We start from the raw sequence: 24,535 nt of genomic DNA, 5'->3' as shown, positions 1-24,535 counted from the left end.
ATTTCCTAGCATCTCTAATTTACCAGTTTTGCTGTTTTGAAATGTTATGGAAATTGATTGTGTTTTCATCGACCTTTTCCGTAACATCAGGGGAACTTATATCACGCTCTTGGCTCGAGATGCTTATGGCTAAGCCATGCAATTACCTCCTAGTTTTACTGTGACCTGAAAAGCATCTCTTTAGGGCTCTCTTGTTTCGGAAGCAGGCTCAGCACTGGACCTCACACATATGGGTTTCACCAGATCTCCAGATTGCATACAACATACAGTCTGAGTATTCTGTCTTTACTGTCTACTCTTCAGGCACAAGGGATGACCAACAGGTCTGGTCTCTTCATAACCTGTGCCAGGAAGATGCACTGTCGCCGGATGTTTCTTCAGAAATAAGAATAGGAGACAGTGGGAAAAGGATTAGATAACAGCATCACCATCTTCCATCCTTCCTGAAGATGATCTCAAAAGAGATCTCCATGTTTAGAGCCTCTCCTACCCCCAAAGACTAGGGTTCCTCTCTAGTTCCTCTTGCTGGTCTGTCAGTCCATCTGGAGGGAAACTACAGTGCTCCGGTGCTTAAAATACACCAGAAAACACAACGTTCTTCTAAAATATGAATAGAAACAACGCTTATGAACAGGTAAATTTCAGCAGCAGTACAACTGTGCTGCTTGCAGAAAGCTGAATGTTTGAGAATTCAGGCACTAACACCCCCGTAGCGAAACCAGCTGCCCACCAAATCTGTGGCTGTTAGGTCATGAAGGTCCGATGCCCTGGTGAGTCCAAATGAAAAGGTCACAGAATCATAGAATCGTTTAGGTTGGAAAAGACCTTTAAGATCATCAAGCCCAACCATTAACCCAGTACTGCCAAGTCCACCACTAAACCATGTCCCTAAGCACCACATCTACACGTCTTTTCAATACCTCCACAGATGGTGACTCAACCACTTCCCTGGGCAGACTCTTCCAATGCTTGACAACCCTTTCAGGGAAGACATTTTTCCTAATATCCAATCTAAACCTCTCCTGATGCAACTTAAGGCCATTTCCTCTTGTCCTATCGCTTGTTACCTGGGAGAAGAGACTGACACCTCCTTGCTACAGCCTCCTTTAGGTAGTTGTAGAGAGCGATAAGGTCTCCCCTGAGCCTCCTTTTCTCCAGACTAAACAACCCCAGTTCCCTCAGCTGCTCCTCATCAGACTTGTTCTCCAGACCCTTCACCAGCTTCGTTGCCCTTCTCTGGACACGCTCCAGCACCTCAATGTCTCTCTTGTAGTGAGGGGCCCAAAACTGAACACAGGATTTGAGGTGCGGCCTCACCAGTGCCAAGCACAGCGGGACATTCACTTCCCTGGTCCTGCTGGCCACACTATTTTTGATACAGGCCAGGATGCCATTGGCCTTCTTGGCCACCTGGGCACACTGCTGGCTCATATTCAGGCAGCTGTCAACCAACACTCCCAGGTCCTTCTCTGCCAGGCAGCTTTCCAGCCACTCTTCCCCAAGCCTGTAGCGTTGCATGGGGTTGTTGTGACCCAAGTGCAGGACCCGGCACTTGGCCTTGTTGAACCTCATACAATTGACTTCGGACCATCGATCCAGCCTGTCCAGATCCCTCTGCAGAGCCTTTCTATCCTCAAGCAGATCAATGCTCCTGCCCAACTTGGTGTCATCTGCAAACTTACTGAGGGTGCACTCGATCCCCTTGTCCAGATCACTGATAAAGACATTAAACAGAACTGGCCCCAATACTGAGCCCTGGGGAACACCGCTTGTGACAGGCCGCCAACTGGAGTTAACTCCATTTACCACAACTCTTTGGATCTGGCCATCCAGCCAGTTTTTTACCCATCGAAGCATACGCTTGTCCAAGCAGACAGTTTCTCCAGGAGAATGCTGTGGGAAATGCTGTCAAAGGCTTTACTAAAGTCTAGGTAGACAACAACCACAGGCTTTCCCTCATCCACTAAGCGGGTCACCTGGTCATAGAAGGAGATCAGGTTAGTCCAGCAGGACCTGCCTGTCATAAAGCCATGCTGGCTGGGCCTGATCACCTGGTTGTCCCATACGTGCCACGTACAGGTCCTCTCTCCACTGCATTTAAGAATAACTTGTATGTTTTGTATTTTCAAAATACAAAAGGTATCTGTGGATTTCAGTATGAAAAAACTGTCTTTTAAGTGAAAAAAAAGAAGGGTGGTGGATTTTCCCCCCTTTCTTGTTTTCACACACAGCGAGTAACCCTGCCATATCTGGCAAGAGTCAATCAGGTGTGAGCACATGCCTCTTTCCCACATCTGAGAAAATACACCTCATCTTGGCTTGGATTAGGGTAAGCTACTGCTCTACTCAGACAACCACCATCAGAGACCTGGGCTCCGATGAGAGGCCAAAAAGGCAAGTTATCCATCTTCTCAACTGTTCAACTCTTCCTGGAGATCCACCTCACATTTAGCATTTGTATTTTAGAGCTATCTGAAATTCTGACCCTATTTAACCTGCGTCCATGGGACGGTCGTTCTTCTGCGAAGAAGTTGAGCTTTCAATTGATTTTACTGACCAGCAGAATTTCAAATACCAGTTTATCATTCTATAATATAGATTTGTAAGCACCAGCCAGGGAAAGATGGGGCCCTTTACTAACAAGTTTGGTGTTAGAGATGGAAATCTTTGTCTAAAGTTCAAAGTAATAACAGGAACCAGTAGGGCTTTAATTTCTCCTAATCCCTTTCAAAATGCTGTCTCTTCTATTATCACCTCAAGCACAAAAAAGGAAACATTCAGTATGTTAAATCTGAATGTGTTTTTAACATATGTAATTGCTCATTTCCACATACCCATGTCTGAGACTAAATTAATTCATAACAGATTCAGCTTCATTCCTTTTTTCCCCCTCACATTTTTGGTAAAATTCTCATCACTTCTGAGCTGAAAATGTCTTACGGAAAGAGACATCCCCACCCCAGAAAATCCATATGAAAAACTTGATGACACATTTGACAATTTAAAATAATGCCCATTCCTCTGTGGAAGAGCATCACTTTGGACAGTTTTTTCCCCAATCAACACTTTAAAAATAAAGACCGCTTATGTCTCCTGGAATGAAAGGATGCTCAGGTAAGCCAATAGTTCATGCTACAAAGCTCTGATTTTAGATCACGACTTTGCCAAGCTTTCTGGACTGAAATCTTCAAAATAGGTCAGTTACTGAACTATCATATTATACTTTTCTTTGGGTTTTGGCTCCTGTTAAAAAAAAGTAATAAATCACTGTAAGCAACTCTTCCAAGGTATTTGGACATGAGAACTCTTCAGTTTGGTTCTTTGTGTATAATCTGAGATTCTTGTCTCCACCAAAATCTATCCAAATTATAAATCTCTGCAAAATGTTGGCTAACAGGTATTTGGTAATAAATGTATATATAAAGTGGTCACATTCCCTGGATGTTAACCAGACCCTGAAAATACTTTCAGCCAACCTTTAGCAATTTCTGCCTGCAAACACAGCTCACAGTAGATTTGCAATATGACTGAGTCCACAACTTCAGGAGTGGGAAGGAAAGACCGAGTTTGGATAACAAGCTAGGGAGGGGAAAGAAGGAACGACGGGGACCAGAGAGAATTGAGAGAACAGAAAGAACTGCAGGGGAAGCTGAAAGAGTAACAGGGACTGTAGCCAAACACATGACAGAAGGAACGAGGTAAAAGCAAGCAAGAGATTGATGAGGACCTGTGTCAGACCAAGGACTGCCAACACAAAAAGACTGACATAAACACAGAGATCAGAAAAAGACCCGAGAAGTTAGAGTCGCACTGAGTGCAAATGAGCATGGCAGCAGCAGCCAGCAAACTGGGAAGGAGCTGCGATGGCAAAGGAATGGGATTAGGCAAAGATGAGCTGGAAGCAGAATGCAGAATTTAGTACCCACTCTAATTCTCACTCCAGCATCCGAAACATTTTCTCTCAGTAACTGTCTGGGAGAAGTTAACAATGTATTTTTCTTTTTTTTTTTCCCCATTAGCACTGGAGGATGAGTCTTCTATTGCCATCAGTTATCCAATTAGCTCAAAAGGGACAATCAGTGGATATAGTGAGGTTCTTGACAATTTTTGTGGTTAAAGACTAATGTTTCTTTCTCCACAAGACCCCTGGCTCGTTCACATCAAAAAAGGACATGATCTGAGAGTGAACCAGAACTGCAGTGGAAGACAGTCCAGTCCGCCTGCTCCATTTCTAAGAATGTTTGTCATACGTGGCCTGAGGAACAGAAATCAGAAAAGGAGGATGACTTTGTAGTTACAGAAGATAAATTGTAGCAGAGGAGATCATCACTTCTTCTACCACTGTGATCTCTCATGGTGCTAGGCGAAGTGCTTAAACCTCACTTAAGTGTCCAACACTTTGTGCGCTTCTCAGTGCCCAAGTGACTGGTTTGAAGTCCTGGAGTCTGATGATCTGGAAGGCTGGGAAGTTACAGCTGGAACAGAAGCCTGTACGAGGTCTGAATATATCAACTACTTTGACAAGGCAGTTCCTAAACACCCTAAATTGAGCATTCAAGTAATCGATATTTTCTATTTCTCTCCAGTTAAAAATCCCTTCCTGGGATTTTTTTTTTTTTTTCTAAATTAAGACACCTCTTCCTTTCTCTCACAAATGTGAAAATAAATTTAATAATGCTTTTGTAAAACATTCAGATCCTATAGTAACGAGTAGCTCAGAAAACCCTTTGAAGCAGTTAATAAGGACATCAATGTATAATACAAAATATTTGTAAAATTTGGTAAAAATAATAAGTATACAAGAAACCGTCACCAGGTTATTTTCTACAGACTTTTTGTACCTTCTGCCATCTACAGGGGCTCCTGCAGTTCAAGAAGGGACTTTGTGAAAGAGCAATGCCCTCACTGTTAACGTCTATGGCATACCTCTAATAAAACTGCTTTTTCCAACAGACCCCAAAGTTATCAGAAGGTCACATAAAACTGCAATCTACTAAAAACAGTATTCGGAAGAAAGAACCAATATCAGGTTCTTGAGTATCTGAGTTTGTGGCAAAACAAGTAACAGCTGCTTTTTAGAATATTTTGCAATTATTTAAAGTTGATACTTCATAGTAAAGTATGTACTTTACTTCATCATATGCCTGCTGGAAGAGGGTAGGTGACATCCTAGATATTCTCCTATTAAAGCACATTTCAAACCAGCTAACAAACAAGCAAAAGAACACTTGTAAAGGTCTTGGCAAAAATAAAAATTTACAAAAACCTTTCATATGGAAACAAGACCTAACTGCGGTGCTCTTCAGATTAATCCTCCCAGTCAAATTTTGGGCTTGCAGCCAATTTCTGGAAAATTCATACACGTGAGCCAACTCCCTGAAGTCAGCTAGATTTGTCCCAGAACAGCTGAAAGGCCTGCGCCTTTAGAAATAAGCTTGGAAAGAATCATCATTTCTAAGTATTTAAGCATATAGATATTAGCAGAATAACATAGTTCTGTGCAATAACTGGCATTTTTGTGCCAGCCCAGCTGTAACACTGGGCAACCGTGTCCCGAGTTCACCCAGGAACTGCGGCTCACAAGAAGGCAGCATGACTGCAAGGTCATAGAGAAAGGTTGTTTGCAAGCTGGGAAATAACCTGAAGTAAGGTACTTAATTAGAAATTATGTATATGATCTCTGCTGCATGTTCTCAGCAAGGGATCTAGAAGGAAAGGCTTATAGGAAAGGAACTTATTTACATAATATATAGAGAGCTGGACATTTTAAGAGGATCAGTCCCACAAACAGGAGGTCGACATTTGTTGGAACAGGACTCATGTTGTTCAAAGCAGCCATCAGTACCATATTTGCAGATTCCTTTATGTGAAGCTGCAGAACCAGCTGGAAAAATTCAGTTATGCTTGATCACATCCAAATTACTTTACAAGGTCTAGATGTTCTTGCGTATAGTTTTTTGCAAGGCATGGATGTTTCTGCTTTATACCATTGCGTTGGGGAATTCTTGGGGTGCATGGTGAAAGATGTAATTCTCATATATAAACGTTAGATATTCAGAATCTGAAACAGCAAAGTGAAAGTCACTTATGCTTGAGAAAATACAATAATTGTAGAAGCTGCAGGGAAATTTTACTGAGACAAAATCATCCTTCACAGAAAAGCTGGAGAAATACACAAGAATTAGAGCTCCCCAAAGACTCAAAAGAGGCATTTTTGTTAATCTGGACTATTAAACACTGCTAATGACTCAATCTATTCCTGAAAATATCTGATCTTTTTTATAGCCCTAATAAGCATTCTGCACATAAAGTCAAAAACCAGCACACAATCAGTACTTTCTCTTAAATTTACTCATGTCTAAAAGATTATACCTAGTCTAATTAGATAAATTTATTTCCAACCTACCAAAAAAACCCACAGTGGCACAGAGAAAGGATACTTTTATGAATGGAATTTCCATGCTTAAGCTATTCAAACACATTTTCATGCAACAGCACCCTTTAAAATATGTGATTTTTTGATGTAGTTAGTATCTTCTCTTTCCTTAGCGGTTGCCATCTGTTAGTTTATACTCCGTGGGCTGGAGCAAGAGGTATGCACTGATGTATACTGTCATATATGCCACTGCTACAGACTGAGACCATCCAGGTTGACAGAAAGAAGCGACTGGATGAAATGGGTGATGAAAACCTATTGTAGCACTCTGAGCTCCCTGGTCAAAAAACATGGGCGAGGGTCTGGCTCTCTACACTACCTGAATCTGTGAGGGCCTACAAGTAATTTACTTGAATAAATTACTACCGTGTTTTGGGATTTTTCCTTCATGTTACTATATTCAAACTATGCAGATTTCCGTAAAGCAGAAAAACAAATGAATAACCATGATGTTAAACCCTTCTGATCAACTACAATCCAAGATGGATAAAAAAATAGAGCCAAAATAGCACCAAAAGGAAAAAAGACAAGAGGTTACATGGCTAATGGGAGGTATGATGCCCAAGAAGGTATTTACATAGTTATTTACTCTGTAAAGTTGTAGTGCTACATCTGTAAGCAAATTAGCAACTAATCATGTTTGGTGTTAGAAATAACATGATTCAAGAAGTGGAAGGAATGTATCTGTCAGAGTCACTGGTTAATTACTCAGGAGCCTGATTATCACGCAGGACACTAGAAGCTTCCCTTTCCTCCAAGTTGCCACTAACCATTCCTCCAGCAGACCGCAAGCACTCCCATGGAAGCATTACAATTCCCTCATGGAGAAGGGGAATTGCTCCCTCTTTTCTCCCTAACTTTAACCTACGCTGCTGTATCATCTCAGAAATGGCACTCTGAAATTTTGTTATATATGGTTTCAAGTCCTGTGAACTTGCCAGCTTCTTTAAGACCAGTAAAAGGACTGAGGGCTTGCTAAAAACTCCACCTGCTCACCCTTTGCCACAGCACACCACGGCAGGGGCTTGCAAGTTATTCTTGATGCGCAGTTTTGAGTCTGCTTGCTTGGAAAAAAGCATTTGGGAGTTGGGAGGCAAAGGCATTATTAAGGAAGGTAGAAGCCCTCTTCATCTTAAAATTAAATTTCAAATAGTATCTTACATATGAAAATATTTGATTTATAGTTACCAGGATGCCTATCATAAGGAGTTAAACATGCTTTAAAAAAAATAATTATCAACAACTGATCTGTCAAAACAATCTTCCAGTGGAGATGATGTTCAAAGACCACAAACTGAATACAAATTTTTGAAAGGATTAATTTTACGTAGTTGCAAGGAAAGCATACTTTGAGGCTTATATTAAACACATTCAAACCACATTAGATAGATACAAGATCAGCATGGTGACCTACAATAGCAGCCCTGTACTACATTAAAATGCAGCGAAGTAATAGTCAGGAGACTTTCAAGGACAGATATTAACTTTATAATTTGATAGATGAACCATAACTGTATTAACAGTAAAAAAGAAAGTGTCCTCTGCTACTATTACTAGTGGATTCATAGCGAAGAATAAATTGGAAATTGGTGATTATGTCAATGTCATGAATATGTTTGCACATTTGAAAACATTAGGCACTAGAAAATGCTGCTGAACCAATTAAATGTTCCAGAGATTAAAGTACGCTTATCTGGAGCGTACTTTTTCACAGCAGTTCTTACCGGGCTCAAGTTTACTTTGCTCTTAACCAGGCAATCTACCAGCTGTAGCAGCAGCCATGCAGTAACAAGCATCCTTCAGCAGAAATTTGTCTCGGTACCAGCTATAAATGACTCAGCTGTTCATGTCATGCTCCAGGAGTTACTTTGCTAACAGTACAGCCTTTTACCATACAGCACAGCATCTTCTCCCTCCATAGGAGGGGCTATGGAGGTTTTTTTGGTTTGTTTGGGGTTTTTTTGTTATTCATACCTCCTTTCTGAAACATGATATGACTGCCTTGATCACCAAGGAAGCTAACTTTCACTTCTTATGGGCCATATGAAGGCTTGACTTAAAAATAAACATGTGCCAGGTTGTTTGTTTTTAAAAAAGGGCATGAAGGTGAAAACAAACTTCAAACGCAAAGGAACTCTGAGCAAGTAAAAACATTAGAATAGGTCTATTTAAATTGAAATGATCATCATGCATGCTTGTTTTTACATAAAATTTTCTGTTCAAGTTTTTATTCAATAAACAGCTGTTATCAGAACACACATTAAAAAAAAAGATTAATGGCAAAAAGGGAAAAAAAAACAGATAGGACCTAGTCTTGGTGGTATTTCTAAAATGTGAAACTTGCAACTAGCAATATGAACAGGAATAAAGTTAAAATTTTTATAATCCTGATAGCTATATCTGAAAAGCTCAAACCCTGGCAACATGCAATCAAAAGAATGAATGGCTTTTTTTCTTTCAAGTTTTAATTTGGGGCCAGCAGGCTTGTCAGAAGCAGTGGGGAGAAAAGGATTATTATCTTTTTTTTTTTCCTATGGTCAGAATCATGACTCTTCATGGTTAGCAGTACTGCATGCAGCACAAACAACTCCTGCAAAAAAAAAAATATTATAATCCTGGTTTGAGACAATTTCAAGGAGCTGAGAAAAACGGAAGAGCAAGAGACATGACATGAGAAAATAATAAGCAGTAGCCTTGTATACACATATGGTAAAAAGATTAGAAAAGCCTGCAAATTTGAAAACTAATGCATCTGTTGACAAGCAGGAAGGGATCTCGCAGTGATCCGTGTTCTTTACTGTTCAGTGGGCAGCTCTGATTTCTGCACCAGATTCCCCATTTTCTTCACGTCACGGTTCCTAACCCTGACTTCATCGTGGTCATTCACAGGCATCAACTAGAGAAAACATCCCTTTAAGAAATGCGCTCCCCTGGAGGAATGGTCCCGGTGCGTACAACAAACAAAGCCAACAAATCTACATGCCAATGAAAATGGTTACGTTTTCTTACGTCTCTGCAGGGCTCCAAATGACAGTAGCACCACGTACTGAATCTGAATTAGAAACCTGTCACATCCTTATCCACCTGCTTATTCAATTGAGCTGAAAGATATTTTGACATTTTGATATGAACAGTACTAGCAGAAACAAGAAACTTCAAGACTATTATTTTTATGACACAGTAATAGCAAGAGACTGCTATATTTGGTGGCAGGATGATACTTCAAGCAGTATAAAAACCAAATGTGCCAGAGACCAGTAAAGCAGTACGATCTTCTGGCAGCTGATGATCCTATAGGAAAACACAGTGCAATTTGGGCAGAACGACTTGTGTGACTCGGTTCCTATTTAAGATCAGGGCTCTCTGGACAGAGTCTTAAGTTGTTGACTGAATAGTCCTCTGAAACCAACCCAAAGCAATTAAGCCCGGGATGAAAGCATGAAGCAGACCCTGCATAGTTTCACGCAGGGCTCTTGCGGGTAGCAACAGCAGCCCTTCCAGGAGCAGCGATCCATCACAATTTATGTACGCTGGTCCCTCTAACATGGCTGGGGAGCCCACGTGGCAGCAGTACGCTCAAGTGGATTAACTGACCTCTGTAACAGGACACCATGAAGCCTACTCTTTATTCCCAACAAACTGGCCCAGTACAGGGTTGAAAGGAAGTATTTTCTATATGTTACATAGGTAACCGACTTAAATACTTTATAACTGATGGAAAGAAGAACATCACGCAAAAATAAAGCCTGAACGTTCCATAAATAAACTCAGGTGATCCTAAGTTTAAACCTTACACCCTGCCTGTTATTACCTGAAATCACTAATCACACTCAAAAGCGTGATACAGATGCGAGAATGCTTCAAATCATTATGTAAAAGGCTAAAATATATAGCAGAGTTGAGCATTTTACCACTGTGTTTTTTATCTTATTAGGTGTTAACTATTATGCACGTGGCCGTGTAGGCATGCACGAGCTGGGTGCTGTGTTTCTACAAAGATGGCAACAATCCATGGGACACTGCAGAGTATTTTGAGCTTCCCACAGAGCTACAGCAAGAATTTTAAAATCTGCAAAATGAGCCTGAAAGCCAGTGGAACTCTGCAGGAGTTTTTCAGGTGGTGGTATACTATGTGTATAAAATCTAATAGTACAATTGCAAAGCGTAACAGCAGGACTAAATAGCTAAAAAATATCCAATATTATAGGCTGGGATGGCAAACAAAGAATTAGCGCTGCCATGTTGAAGAAAAGTATCAGAATTAAACTTCAAGTTAAGCTTTCCTATTATGCTAATGATATTCCAGTTTATAACGTGATGCATTACCTGATAGGCAATAAAGGGCAACCTATACATATACATCCCTGGCTTGCCTGAGACTGACATTTCCAGAAGTAACAGAATTCAGCTGAAGCACCCACTCTGTTGTGCTGCAGAACTCAAGTATTAATCGTCTTCTCAAAATCTGACCTTTTTATAGTGGTCATGTGAGAACTCAGATCAGAAGCATATCAAATAAGTTATCAAATCTGAAAAATTTAGACTCAGATAAGAAATAAAATGGCACTACAGCTAAGCTTCTCTTCAGCTTACTACTGATGGTATCATTCAAAAGGATTGCTGAAGTTTTAACCTATAATTTTCACTAAAACCAGAAAGTTCCCTTTCAAATTCCCATACAACAACCATCAAGCATACAATATTAAGTAAAATTGATGAAGTGCAGAACAGTGGGTGAACACTCAGAAACAAAACATTTGGTTACATGAAGAAACATCAAGCTCATTAATCTGGGCTAATCAAAAATTAATAGTAGTCTGGGCTGGTCTCTGCATTTCTCACACTCTCAACTGTGATGCTGTATATTTTAAGGGCAACCTGCATATTGAGCAAAGGAAAAAAAAACACACACACCAGCACTCATACAGATCAATTGATGTGCTCTATATAATTTTTTTACATTGCCTTCTTCTGTGGTGATTTTGCAAACAGAAGGTCGCTATGTAGGAAACGTATTCATTTTGTAAACTTCACACCACCCCACTAAACTGCAGATATTATTTTTAGTTCTCCCTAGCACTAAGCAGACAGGGAATCCGAGGCGCAGTGCCAGGATGTAAACCCACTCCTTCTGAGCTGGCTTTAATCACGTTGCCTTGCTCCCACTCCGCTCCCATGTTTAGGTCAGCAAATTTCCTCAAGGCTAAATCTGAATACATGCACACATATGCCATGGATAATCTGGATATGTTTCTTCATGAATAATTCAGATAAAAGTATGATGTGCTGCCCTTACTGAAAGGCCCACTTGATTTTCTCTTTTGGCAAGGTTTGCCCAAAAAAGTGCTGCTGAAGAGTAGCCAACATCTTGCCTCTATTTCTAATGTAGTTGGTTTACAAAAAAAGTGGATCCTCTTTACAAACTGTTTTGTACTGCTCAAGCTTGCAGTCCTGCTGCACAGAAAATTAAGGGATTCTCATTGAGTATGACCACAAAGTCAGGCCAGAAGTATTTTCTACAAAAGGGATACTTGTTTAAAATCTTTCTCCATAAAAAACAGTCTTGTACACAAGCCTAAACCAAATGTTACAGGAAGAGTAGTATTTTCCATAGAAAGCTCTCCTATCAGATCCTATAGGATCTGCACATTAGAGCAACACTTCAGCATCTTAAAAAAAAAAAAAATCAGAAAAACATAATTTAAGTATAGTTACAATCGTTTGTTTGGGAATTTGTATCCTAAACTGCTTAGATTGCCACAAAAGTACCAGGACACTGAGAGCAGTTTGGTACTTATTTCCATTGCCAAGTATGGCAGCAGGTCGTATACACAATCCCTTCTCTTTTTAATCTGTACACTAGCAGGAATTAATTTTTTCACCTTAGCCTACCAAAGCTATAATTTTGCACACTGTGACAGAGCTGGGGCAGGCAGGAACCACAGAACTTTGCGTGTGTACTGCAGTCCACCGTGGACATCAACCCGAAGGTCAGACATCAGCTTTCAACGCAGGGTTTAGCTGGAATTTATGTGCTGCTTCGTTTCTACACTTCCAGCTGAGCGGTCCTAAAGAAAGCAACTGGTTCCTCTCAGGCAAATATGGCTCTGTTAAATATGTACTACCCTACTTCTATTTTTATTTAGAAATCCTACCATGACTTGAGATCAAGTTGTTAATAATCAAGCCAAAGCTAGGAACAAACCACGAGAAGACATATAAAAATACATTTCAATGAGTTAACATTGCACGTCCTAGTCTTTCATTGCTCTGTTACTGAATATTTCCTCTATTCCAGAAGTACTCAAGAACCCACAAACCACTGATTACTCCCAAAATTCCTGGGATATTGCCTTTTTTTTTTTTTTTTTTTAAATGAACATAACAGGAAACCCATATCGGCATCACAGAGTACATTAAATATATTTAAAATCAGCATCCTAAAAACCAAATATTTATTAATCTTGCTAGGAAAAACAAAATTGTGAACAGTCTGGAAGGCAGTCATTGCTATGCCCCAGAGGATAATATTCTGACTTCCCACAACATGTTTTTCGATGCATCAAGGATCTCTAAACAGCACTGTGCAGATCTACACGTTCTTGCCAAAAGAAGTAATGAAATAAAACATAACCCCAGTCATTTTAACGGAGCAAGCTGCTTGTTAAGGTTTATCAATGTGCAAAAATGAACTGCACGACTGAAATACACTTTAAATAAAGTCAGCTGTAACGGGAGGGGGGAAAACCACAGTGCCAGGGATGGTGAAGTTGGGGAAAAGCCATACTTCTACGGTATTTGTTTTATCTTATCTAATAGCTTCTGTAAGTCTTTCACACAGGCTTTGAACAAGGATCTCTCTCATATTTGCATTTTAAATTAATTTAATCCTTCAGAAAAGTGCCATGTGCCCCATATTGTAGAATCCTACTTATCTTCAGTGATTCCAGAGATGCAGAACAAGAAAAACCTTACCATATCGCCCTTCCAAATTTCCAGAAGAGATCACTTTTAAAAGCCTACCTAATTCTGAAAAGATGAAACGATAAAAAGGGAAATTATGGATTCCGTGAGAAAGCAACCAGATTTGAGCAAAGATGAAGACAACTCACTATTACAAGAAACTTATAAAGTCAGGAAATGTGGTTTAGTAGATACAATTCCTCCAAAGCACTAAGCTGAATTTCTAAATGGAATTGAGAGATCATTTTTAAAAAAAAAAAAAAAAAATCATTTTTCTTTTTGCAGTGGTTCGACTGAAGTATTTTGCCTCTCTTACAAATGATCCAAACTAAAGAGAATTGTAATGCACCTAGGTAACTGCTTATTAGTTTGTGATATCTTTCAGAGGCTCTGAACAGAGAAATACAATTTAAGACATGTTATACATGTCCTTGCTATATGCCATCTACCCTGTCTAACAGTCTTCATGGTATGACAGCCTTCGAAGTATATGTCTCAGGTTTTTGTTCATTTGACTTAAGTAACTAAAACCACGCAGAAGGGCAGAAAAGCCATGTTTAAGCACTGCAGCTGAAGTTCACTCACAACATTTCACCTCGGGAGGGTGAAATGATACCTAGAGGCCCCGCTGCTGCCATGGTTTTCCTTTTTTGCTCAGACAGGGTCTGCTCAGGGAGCAGCGGAAATCCCAGCAGCACCATCCTCTCCAGAAGAGGACCGAGTAATTAACTTCTGATTGGAAGTCCTAATTCCCTGCAGCAAGGAGGGGGAGGACTAAGCAGCCGATTTCACTTACGGGAAGGATGGCTTTAAGCAGGCTTCGCTTCAAACAGTGGGACGTAACGCTGTTCATTTCAAGTGGTATGGCTGCTGCGGAGAGGCAGAGGCGAGGGAGCGCAGCTTCAGACAATGGTAGGTTTTGTGCTGGTAAAGCACGACTGTGTTCAGAACGAAGACTAACTGGATTTTTCAAGATATGTAGTTAACTTTTATAAAAATATGAAAGTTAAGACTCTAATATGGGCTACAATGAGCCCTCTGGGGTGAATGCATGTGGTTTTGTTTGCTTGTTTGGTTTTTTACGTCCTTTTCCCTGCAGTCCTGAATATACTACTAGAACTAATCCCCTGTGGCACAAACAAGCTTACCTCTGACCAACACCAAGAGGAAGACTGAATTACCAGAGTACTCTCAGATCTACAGGACCACCAAGTATGTTGTATATTTGCCCACCTCACTGATCCACCAGTTGTCACCTAGTTAATACACCTGAAAAGGGGAAACAAAAAAACAAACCCCATGTGTTCATGGACGAAAACATGCATATCCAAAACTCAGGCATGTTCTCTGGTACCCAAAACAGATCACATAAATGGGAGGTCACATACTTCACACATCCCTGGGGTAATCACTTCCACACTTTGTGCTTTCAGCCCCCCTCTGACACTCTGCATTGCCTTTTTGCACTTTGAAGACCTCTTCAGGGCAAATTTAGTTGTTCATGACATGATCGTACACTATCCTCCATTAGTGATGCTGTAATTTATTTTGGAACCCATGTTATTGCTTATGGTCTTGATGTACCTATTTGTGTCAGAACATAAGATGATAGATATTATATTACAGTCTATACAGAACAGGAAAACACAGATCCTGTTTATGAATTAAGTCACTTCACTTTGCTGCCTTAAGTTTGCTTTCCAGCTGCCCTCGAACACTGCATTATTTAATGACCTATACAAGACTTGCAGTAGGTCCGGTATTTTTACCCAGTCATCTCCTTGTGGTCTCTAAAGATGCCTCAGAACAGTGCAGAACGTGAAGGCAGATGATGCCACAATTCACATATGGGACAAATGATAAAAGCCACATGGAAATAAATTCTTTTTTTCTCGTCTCTGAACTTCAAATAGTATCTGAAACCTCAAAGGAAACAAAACCAGGTGGCAGAGGACAGGTGGTGCCATGATGGGACTATGCCAACACTGCTGAAAATTCTGCATGACCTACAGCCTAGACAGCAATCTCTGTGATCAACCCCCAGTATTCATCACGGTGTTCACCACTTTACCTCAGAGAAACTCAAGATGCTCAGGGAGTTCCAGGCAAATGGGGAACACAGATGGAAGAGATGCAAGGAAGAGTGAGCTGTGCACATCAAATGCTACACCAAACTCTAGCAAAGAGTGGAGATGGGTAGGAGTTAGTCATGCTACTATTCTGCGATGATTGTTTAGAAATTGAATCTTTTTTAGCATTCACTTTTATAAACACTACCTTCAAGCATTTTGGTCTGAGATTTTTACTATCCCTAAAAATCAGACTCTCCCTGTTGCCAAGACATACATAAGCTAACCAAACCTTTTGGAAGTCAATTTTCTATTTTATTATTTTCAGAAGGAACTGGGTCTACATTTGAGAAACAGGACAGAAAAACGTCAAAACAGATAATCAGAACAGGAGCCTTGATTTGCTGTGCACAGATGCATACAAGCTCCTTTCTTTAAAAAAAAAATAGCCTTATTATCCGGTTATTGTATTACAGCCACCCTCAGTGAGCTTACATCATTGCATGTATTTATCATTCTATACTTTATTTTGCCTTTCTGAAAATACAATCCTCCATAACATTGCTTCTACTCCCCAAATAATGGAGTGGTTTTCAGGAACTGCAGAAGGAAAAATGAATGAATTATTTCTACAAACACAGCAGATATGACAGTGTTTAACACCATTCCTTCTTTCCTCTCCTAAACATTAATCAGGGATAAAAAGGCTACATATCAGCATTTAGAAACAGCTAACAATTTTAATGTTTTTATTATTTCTTCTGTTTGGGACGTGGCAGAAAATTATCGTGGACAAGATGTTCAAAACTGGAACTTAAAAAGATAGCTTTACAGGCCTAAAATGAGAAGCACTTTCATTTTCAGGAAAAAAGTGTCAAATCTATCATTAAGGAAAACAAAAATGAAACCTTAAGCTCTCAACTTTCAGTTCCACTTTCCAAATCTTAAGTCAGACACTGTTTAAACAAAACAAAAAAAAACCACAAACCCCAAAAAAGGGAGTGCAAGACTTTTCATCTGAGGCTGCATAGTCCATGTAGGCTGGAGATAATGAGGCCGCCCACCAAACAATTCTGCATTCATTGCAAGCCTTTAGCATCCACGCTTTGTTTTGAGTCATCGCTTTTCAGTTTCTCACCCCATGAATGAAATTCTGACCCAAACTCAGATAAAACGTTATTTTGGTCTCTCTAAGACTTGTTTTCTTGATAAAACTGGGACAACTTATCTTTCTCATGGGAAACAGCGTTACCTCTTTCCGCTGCAATCAAAGTGCGCTCGAGTCGATCCAGCAACCAAACTCTGCATCTCTCCCATTTCCTGCAGAATCCTTCAAAACCCAGAGCCCATCTTTTTTATCATGTTTGTCATACCTATTCAAAACACAGCTTATCAAATGACTCAACCTGTGCAACATTTAATAGGAACTGCAACAATGCTGTACATATGTCCTTAATATGCCAAGAATTTGCTACCATTCAGCCCATGCTCCTATGTCACGTAAAAATCAAAGCATAAAAGAAATATGAATGTAAAGTTCATGAACTTTCTTCTTCAAACGTTTCTAACTTACATTCTTCAATAAGAAGCCTTACAGAATGTGATATTATTACAGCATAAAAGCCTCCTTTGAATAACTAAAATGAAAAACTTTGTACTGATGCCTTGTTTTTTTCTGAATAAACTGTCTTACGGCCTTGCTTTACTGAAATGCATTATCTAACAGACAATTAACACGCTCTTGGAATAGACAACCGTTTTTTACTTTTAGCCTGTGCAGCGATGACAGAGCAGGGATCTGGGTTACAAGCAGGCTGCCTCCAGCTCTTGTCTCCGGCCCTCTACCTCTCCAGTTCTTATCACAGCTTTACTTTGTCAGCAAAATGCTCCATTACTTCTGCTTCGCCTTAAGACAGGCTAGTGCCCCTAACACATGGTTACAGGGAACGCTGCAGCTACAGATTATACACACAAGAGGTAAACCTTACTGAGGTCTGTGCACCAGAACATTTTTCTTTCACAGTCAGCTTGGATGAGTTTTGAAACCCCATAACAATATATTTGGATCATTGCTTATAAGGTTTCTAAAAGAAATGCAAAATGTATCAAATAAGTTCTTGCTTAACTGGAGGAGACAACTATCTTCACTTAAAAGAACCAATTATAGTATAACTAGATTTAGGATGCCAGTTCAGGTTAAAAAAAAAATCCCCCAAAAAAGGCTTATTCATGTTTTGAGAAGAAAATGCAGAGTCTAGAAGAGCATAAGAATTTTAAAAAAGAGTGCAGAAAGAGAACAGACCATAAGCCTCTCCCCCGGAGAACAGGGAACTCAAGGCAATTGTCAAACAGCATTGATTCGTTTCACACAATTAAAATCCTATTTATACAATAAAATCAGTATTTCATGGTAAAAATGTGTTGAAGTTGAGCTTGAAAACACTAATCAAAAGGGCTTTTCTTGGTGGCTGGGAGAAGAGTATGCCTGCTATATTTATAAAATCTATCTTTTGGTTAAAAAAAAATAAATCTGTTCCTGGGGTTGTGAAGAAAATCTGCCAAATATAAAATGAGACAACGCTGTCATCTGACGTCTACAGACAGACTCCGCGCATCCTAGATAATTCTCAAATGACAGCAATACAAAACTAACAAATCTCTGGCTGCTATTCAGAAGCTACTAGCCAGCACTAAAACAGACAACTACCCTCATCCACTCCAGCTGGCTGCTACTTTGAAAAGTTACAAGGAGGGGCAAACACTATAATAATTCTGAGGGAAAGAAGTCAAAAACTTCTGTTCCCAACCTCACCAGTCAGATGGCTCCAGCAGTTCTCTCCCCCCTTGTAATTAAAGGACAAAAGAAAGAGACCCCCCCCAATGAAAGCATCTTAGCATCCACCCCCATACCAACAGCTGAGCCCTAGGTTTGACACTGTGCCAAAGCACTACTCCAGAACAGGAGTCGACCCACTGGCTTCTACTTTCCAGCTCTGCCTACAATTCGCAGGCTTTCAAATAAAATGTAAAGATGTTTCGTAGTGCCTCACTCTCTCACTTTTCTTCAGTCATGGCAGATGACATTAAAAGATGTTATCTTCCCACCTGATGTCACCAGAGCACATATTGCATTGGCTTTTTATTGGTCATCTGCTAAAGAAATTTGCAGGGACTGGCAAAAAGTATTGCTTTTTTCTGTGAATAACAGCCCCTTTTGTAGTCACAGTGAATGCACGTGCATCCTAGACACTGTCCAATACCATTGGTGGACAAAGCAATGGGCTCGAAGCCAAAATTTTCATTCTCAACTACATTGTTTTTTGAATTACTGCACTAGCACTCTTGGAAGCCAGTTGTTATCCTCTCACTTTCATAATTTACATCCACCATTAAAAATTACAGCTGGCTGTCTTTTAACTCTAAGACCACATGACATCTCCTGCACCCTTCCTTCATTCCAGAGCGGCTTAGCGTGCTGCTGAACTTAATACCACCGAGATGGATAACACCATGGCTTTGTGGTCATCTCCGGCTAGCCTGAAGTCAGTATAACCGCTGAAAAGGCTATCCCACCCTTCCCCTCCTTGGCCACTCATTGCTACCTTGTGCCTCCAAGCTACCTGTCTTGACGTAAACAGTATTAGGGTTGCACAGTAAAGCAAACGAGGGAAGTGGTTTGGAACTAAGCCAGCAAAGGTGGGGGGAAAGCAAGTTTAATGCCAGTCAATTCCCTGATCCTGTTCGCCATGCGGCTGCACAAACAGTTGTGCTGCCACGAGGACAAAGCCAGGAAGAAGGAACGAGGGGTTGGGGCTTGAAGAAGGACAGGATCACTTCCCTCAGTAGCGGTGCCAACTTACATTGGCTAGAAGTGACTATGGCCTAAGATGGAAAATGAGGTCGTCTTAAAATAACAGCTGTGAAAAATACCTTCTAAGCCAATACGCACCACGAAGCTCACATAACCAATATGAAACAGAAGCACGTACTTAAAGATCTTGAAAGCATGCAAGAACAGCATCTATTTTATAACAAACAATTAAGAGCCTCAAAAGAAGATTTTTCAGAGCTAGCAACCTGCAGCCTGATTTCATCTGCTCAGGACTACGCTCAAGCACAGATCAACAGCTAGAGACCTGCACAGACTCAGCCAACCAAGCCTCAACGATTAGTAACAAAACTCGGGAGGGGAAAAAAATTACACTTTCTTTTCCTTTTGATACCTTAAAAAAACCTGCCTGTTAGTCAGATACTTGTGAATCACATCACTGGCTGTGCATCTACTACCCTTATTGTAGTTCTTTGTCTAGAAATCATGTGCTGAGTAACCCTCATGTGAGGGACTTACTCTTTATTGATAACAAGGCTAAAATAAATCTTGCCAGATAAAATGTAGCCTATATTGTCAGAACAAGATAGGAGTTTATAAAAGGGAACTTGTTCACACTAATAACTTCCTTCAATAGGAAGGCTTTACCTATAGTATCAATTTGATTTAATTCCATACGCATAAGGACATTTTCCTCCACGAGGAAAGAAGGGAAGACGTATGGATAAAAAGTTTAGTCAGAAGCAGCCTCCCAAATGTAAACGTACATAGTGTTTTGCATACTCACGAGTAGTAGGGATCCGCTCTTTTACAGCATGAGGTTGTCTTACAAAGTCATGGTACCAGAGCAGACCTACCCTAGAAATAAATTTGATTCAGCATCTTCTGCCAACAGCAGGAACCTTGGTTCCCATCAGTCCATATGGTCAGACTCCTAAAAGGACATTTTGGCTCCTCCCTTGCCAGACACGATCCCCTCCATTTCATGCTCCTTCTGCGTGCTCTCTCCTGACCCTGAATTCCCTTCTCCTGGCAGAGCACAACGATGGCAGCAGTTGCCAACAAGTTAAGCGTAGTTGCCTCCATTTGGGATACCTCCTGTCCTATCTTTGATGATGGCTCAAGCCACAGCTATGTACACAATCTAAATCCCTCCAATGTTATAATCTCTGGCAGTATGTTGGCTCAAATCAAAATTAATATACTGAGAACTTTTCAGTTGTTTTCTTAATACCTCCTACCCTCTTCACTTAAAAAAAACCCCAAAACCCAAAGAAACCCAAGCAACTGTTCAGCAGATCTAGTAAGTCAGCTAAATGGTTTCAGTAAAATCCAGCATTTCTAATCGCACATGTTTTTCCTCCATACATGTCTGCGAAAACTCAGGCAGAGGTGTCTTAACTTACTCAACCAAAGGATTCTTCTTGAAAGGCCTTTTTCTTGCTGTCACCGTCCTAAATCAACGATCAAACCTACTCGTCAAAACCGCCATCTCTCACATACTCTAAACAGGGAGGAGAAGGAACTCTGCTGCACACTCGATGCGTGAGCCAAAGCCCGCTAAAGAGTCAGGAAAATACAGTCTCAGTGTTAGGTCTTTTTTTCCAGTTGGCACTTTATCAACAATGTCTCCACCCAAACCTAGGGTTGTTTGTAGCACTACTGAGTGTGCCTGAGCACGGCCAGGTGTCCTTAGCGAGACCCGTGAGCAAAATAGGGCCCACTGGTCGCAAACGATGGTTTCCACACCACCGGGGCTCTGCGGAGCCCTGAAAGCACCATCCTGGACACTCGATTCCAACACGCCACCGCAGGGACGGTTTAACACAAATCCAGCACTTTGATCACTGAGCAAATTGTGCGTTTGCCACCGAGCTGCTGTGGGAGACGAGGCGGCCCCACGGAGGAGGGACCGGGGAGAAAGAAAGGGGCCCCGTCCCTCAGCGCACCGGCGTTTCACGGAGGCTGGTACCCCCGGCCTGGCAGGTGGGTGCGCTGTGCACTCGGGGCAGGGGGTGGCACAGCACCCCACGGCCACGCGGGATTGCGAGCCCGCCCTTTCCGCGGACCCCGAAGGCGCTGCAGCCGCCCGGGCAGCTCGGCGCGGTGCAGCGCAGGTGCAGCCCTGGGACGGCTGCCCCCGGGGAGAGCGCAGCGGGCACGGCCGGCCGCGGGCAAGCTCCCCCCAGTGCGCGGGTGGGTGTGTGTGGGGGGGTACGGTCTCGCAGCGCCCCGCAAGCGCTGCCCTGCCCCGTCCGAGCACACCGACCGCCTCCGCGGCTGCGGAGGGCAGCGCCTGGGGTCCCGGCGGGCGAGGAGGGCGAGAAGCAAAGCGGGGTGGTCCCGGGCAGCGCCCCCTCCCTCTGCCCCCGCGGCCACTCGCCTGGTTGGGGTCGGTGGCCCGGAAGACGTGGCAGGCCATGGGGGAGTCGGGGTTGTCGGGCTGCGCCTTGATCAGGTAGGCGAAGTAGGTGAGGTCGTGGCTGTTGTGGATGAAGCGGGCGATGTGCTGCGCCTTGTGCTCGAAGATGAAGACGGCGGGCGCGGGGCTGGCGGGGCGGCCGGAGCCGGCGGCGGGCGCGGTGGCGGCGGGGCGGCCGGGGCTGGCGGGGCCGGCGGGCACGCAGCGCAGCGTGGGCGAGCCCAGCAGCAGCAGCACCTCGCGGGCCGGCACCCCGCCGCCCAGGGCACCGCCGGGCTCCTGCCGCTGCCCGCGGCGGCGGATCTCTGCCATCAGCCAGGGCAGCATGGGCAGCGTGGTCCGCCTGTCCAGGCACGACGAGCCCACGTACCACAGCCTGAAGCGCTTCTCCCCCGGCGGCGCCGGCTGCGGCTCGGGCTCGGGCTCCGGCTCCAGGGGGTGGGAGAGCGGCGCGCCCTCCCCTCGCTTCTCCATGGCGGGTCCCCGGGCGGAGGGCGCGGCGCTCCGCGGCCGCTTCCCTCCGGCGCCAGGTGCAGCCGCCGGGGCCTGCGCTCGGCCGGGGCCGCCGCTAAGCGCGCATCCCGCCGGGCACGTCCCCGCAGCCGCGCCGCCTCCCTGCCTACCCGCGCGGGGTCAGCCCACGGGGAGGGGAAAGACGGCCGAGTCACCCTCCTCAACGCCCCGGGGAGGAGCGGAGAGGCTACGCCCCGAGCGGGCTCCGCGGCCCGGCCGAGGGGCGGGACGGTGCCGCCCCGGGCTCCAAACAAAAATACAACGTGGCCTGCGCCCCGCTCCGCTCTGCCAGGTGCTGCCGGCCCCGCCGCTGCCGGGGCGCGCTGGCCTCTCCCTGCGGCCCCGCAACGTGACCGGCCGCGCAGGGAGAGGGAGGAGGAGGAGGTCCCCAAGGGGAGGAAGGTCGCCGAGCGGCGGAGGGAAGGAGGTGGGGAGGCCGCCGGGGCCGCCCCCCGCCCCGTTTGCAAAAGCTCCGAAGCTTTTTCCGAGTTGGTTTTGCTTTTCGCGAGCGGGAGGGGTGCTGGGGAGAAGCCTCCCCGCAGCCAGGGGGGCCCGGGGCACCCCCGCGGCTCCGCTCGCTCCGCTGCCTCTCCTCCGGCTTCTCCCCCACGCAGAGAAGAACAGCCGTGTCGCAAACGTGCTGAGGTACTGCCACGGCTGTATTATAGCAGCGTCTCCCTGCCGAGTCACAGTCAAGTCAGAGTTTAATTAAGACTGATTTTTAAAATATTTTTTTCTAGGTTTCTCTTTCCTGCTTGAGCTTTTAGTTGTGGGTTTTTTCCCCCTCGCTATCGCGATAACATCTCTTTTGTCAACGAAAAATCCGCCACCTACTGTAAATGTTAGTAACTAGTCTCCTCTACCTGAGAAAGTAGCTGGACAAAGCTTTTCCAGTCACCCAGCATCCGTATCCATTTTGTAATCCTCAGTTTTAGTGACTGTCCTTGTTGCTCACATCTGAAGCACCAGCGGCGATAATTCCCGTAACATGCTATTACGGCAACCGTTTTAACCCTGCCTGGAGAAAATAAATCTGTAGCTTGAGCTGAAGAGCTGCTCTGTGTAATTTAAGGCTGTGTGCTAGATTATTTGGGCAGAGAGGGGTCATGTAGCACAGCAGGTCACGACACACCACAGTCTGAACTGACACAAATACTGTCACATTAGCGATGTTTTAATAGCATTACAAGCAGCTATGCTCATTTCCTGAGCAAAGTATTTTGCTCTTCTTTTTCCCATTTAATCATCTGACTTATGCATTTGGGTTTATCAGTTGTAATTTTCAGTTTTAACGTTCTTACTGGGAAAGACCTCAAATATACCTCCTCCCACAGCATCCTGAAGTGAGCTACTCTTAGGGCAGCTAATGCAAAAAGCCTTATGTAGGCTGGACACCAGCTTTAATATTTGCTACAATGGTACAAGTTAAAGCCAGAATGGAATTGCTTTCCCAAGCTGACTGTTTTCACACACTTTAACATCTGAACAGCGTTGTTGTACGGTAGATTTTACAACTGGGGTAGTTAGAATAATAACAGCCAAATTTTCTGGATCACAAACCTACAAAATTTCTTGTCTCTCAGTTTGCACAGTTAGGATTAACCCTTTAGCTGAGAATGTTCCTTGAGATTTTGTGCTCCAGCACTGCGAGATGAGAGTTTGGGAGCCGCTAGGATCCTCTAACAGCACACCTGGAAGAAGACCCATCCGCTTCCTGGCAGCAGCGCTGGCGCTGGTTTAATGCTGCGGCGAACTGCTCGTTTTCTGCCAGTTCAGTTCTGTGAGCCGCCTCTAATTTTAAGTGACAGCGCTCATACAGACACCGCTGTCGGCACAAAGGAAGCGGGAATAGCTGCTCGGGGGTGAAGAGGGCAGCAAGACTACTCGCTCCTTTGGGGAATGGTTGGTTGGATTATTCATGTGGAGCGTGAAGCTGCACTTGAGCGCAAAGACCGATTTAAACTACCAGGGAAGTGAACTGAACACTGGGTTTGCCCTAAAACAGCGGCGAAACCCCCTCATACGTTCTGTTGCAATTATTTGAGATGGGGTAATCATGAAATGGCTCTAACGAAGCAGCCTAAGGGGGACGCTGCAACATACTGAATTGCTGCAGCAGCTTACAAACACCATCTCCGAGACTATTAGATCCCTTTTTGTATTATGTTTGTATACAACCTACCAAAACCAGGTTGCAGAAAACCACCTATGCTTTTAGGCGCTGTGGTGATAGAAATAATTAATAATAATCAGGAAACATGAAACCAATTATGTGAACACATTAAAAAAAACAGCAAAAAGAG

The 24,535-nt window shown here is 43.2% G+C and overlaps 1 protein-coding gene across 1 annotated transcript in view; it reads right to left on the bottom strand.

Moving 5' to 3' along the window:
• The window catches only part of TBC1D4 (TBC1 domain family member 4), a 117,211-nt gene extending 94,852 nt beyond the window's left edge, over positions 1-22,359 (bottom strand). The window contains exon 1 of the mRNA XM_072850057.1: positions 21,681-22,359. Coding sequence (XP_072706158.1) covers positions 21,681-22,193 — 513 coding nt within the window. The 5' untranslated portion in view covers positions 22,194-22,359. The remainder of the gene's footprint in view (positions 1-21,680) is intronic.
• Positions 22,360-24,535: the final 2,176 nt, after the last annotated feature.

This window comes from Ciconia boyciana, chromosome 1, assembly GCF_034638445.1.
Source record: "Ciconia boyciana chromosome 1, ASM3463844v1, whole genome shotgun sequence".
In the NCBI taxonomy this organism is placed as follows: domain Eukaryota; kingdom Metazoa; phylum Chordata; class Aves; order Ciconiiformes; family Ciconiidae; genus Ciconia; species Ciconia boyciana.
This window is presented reverse-complemented; position numbering and strand designations above follow the sequence as displayed.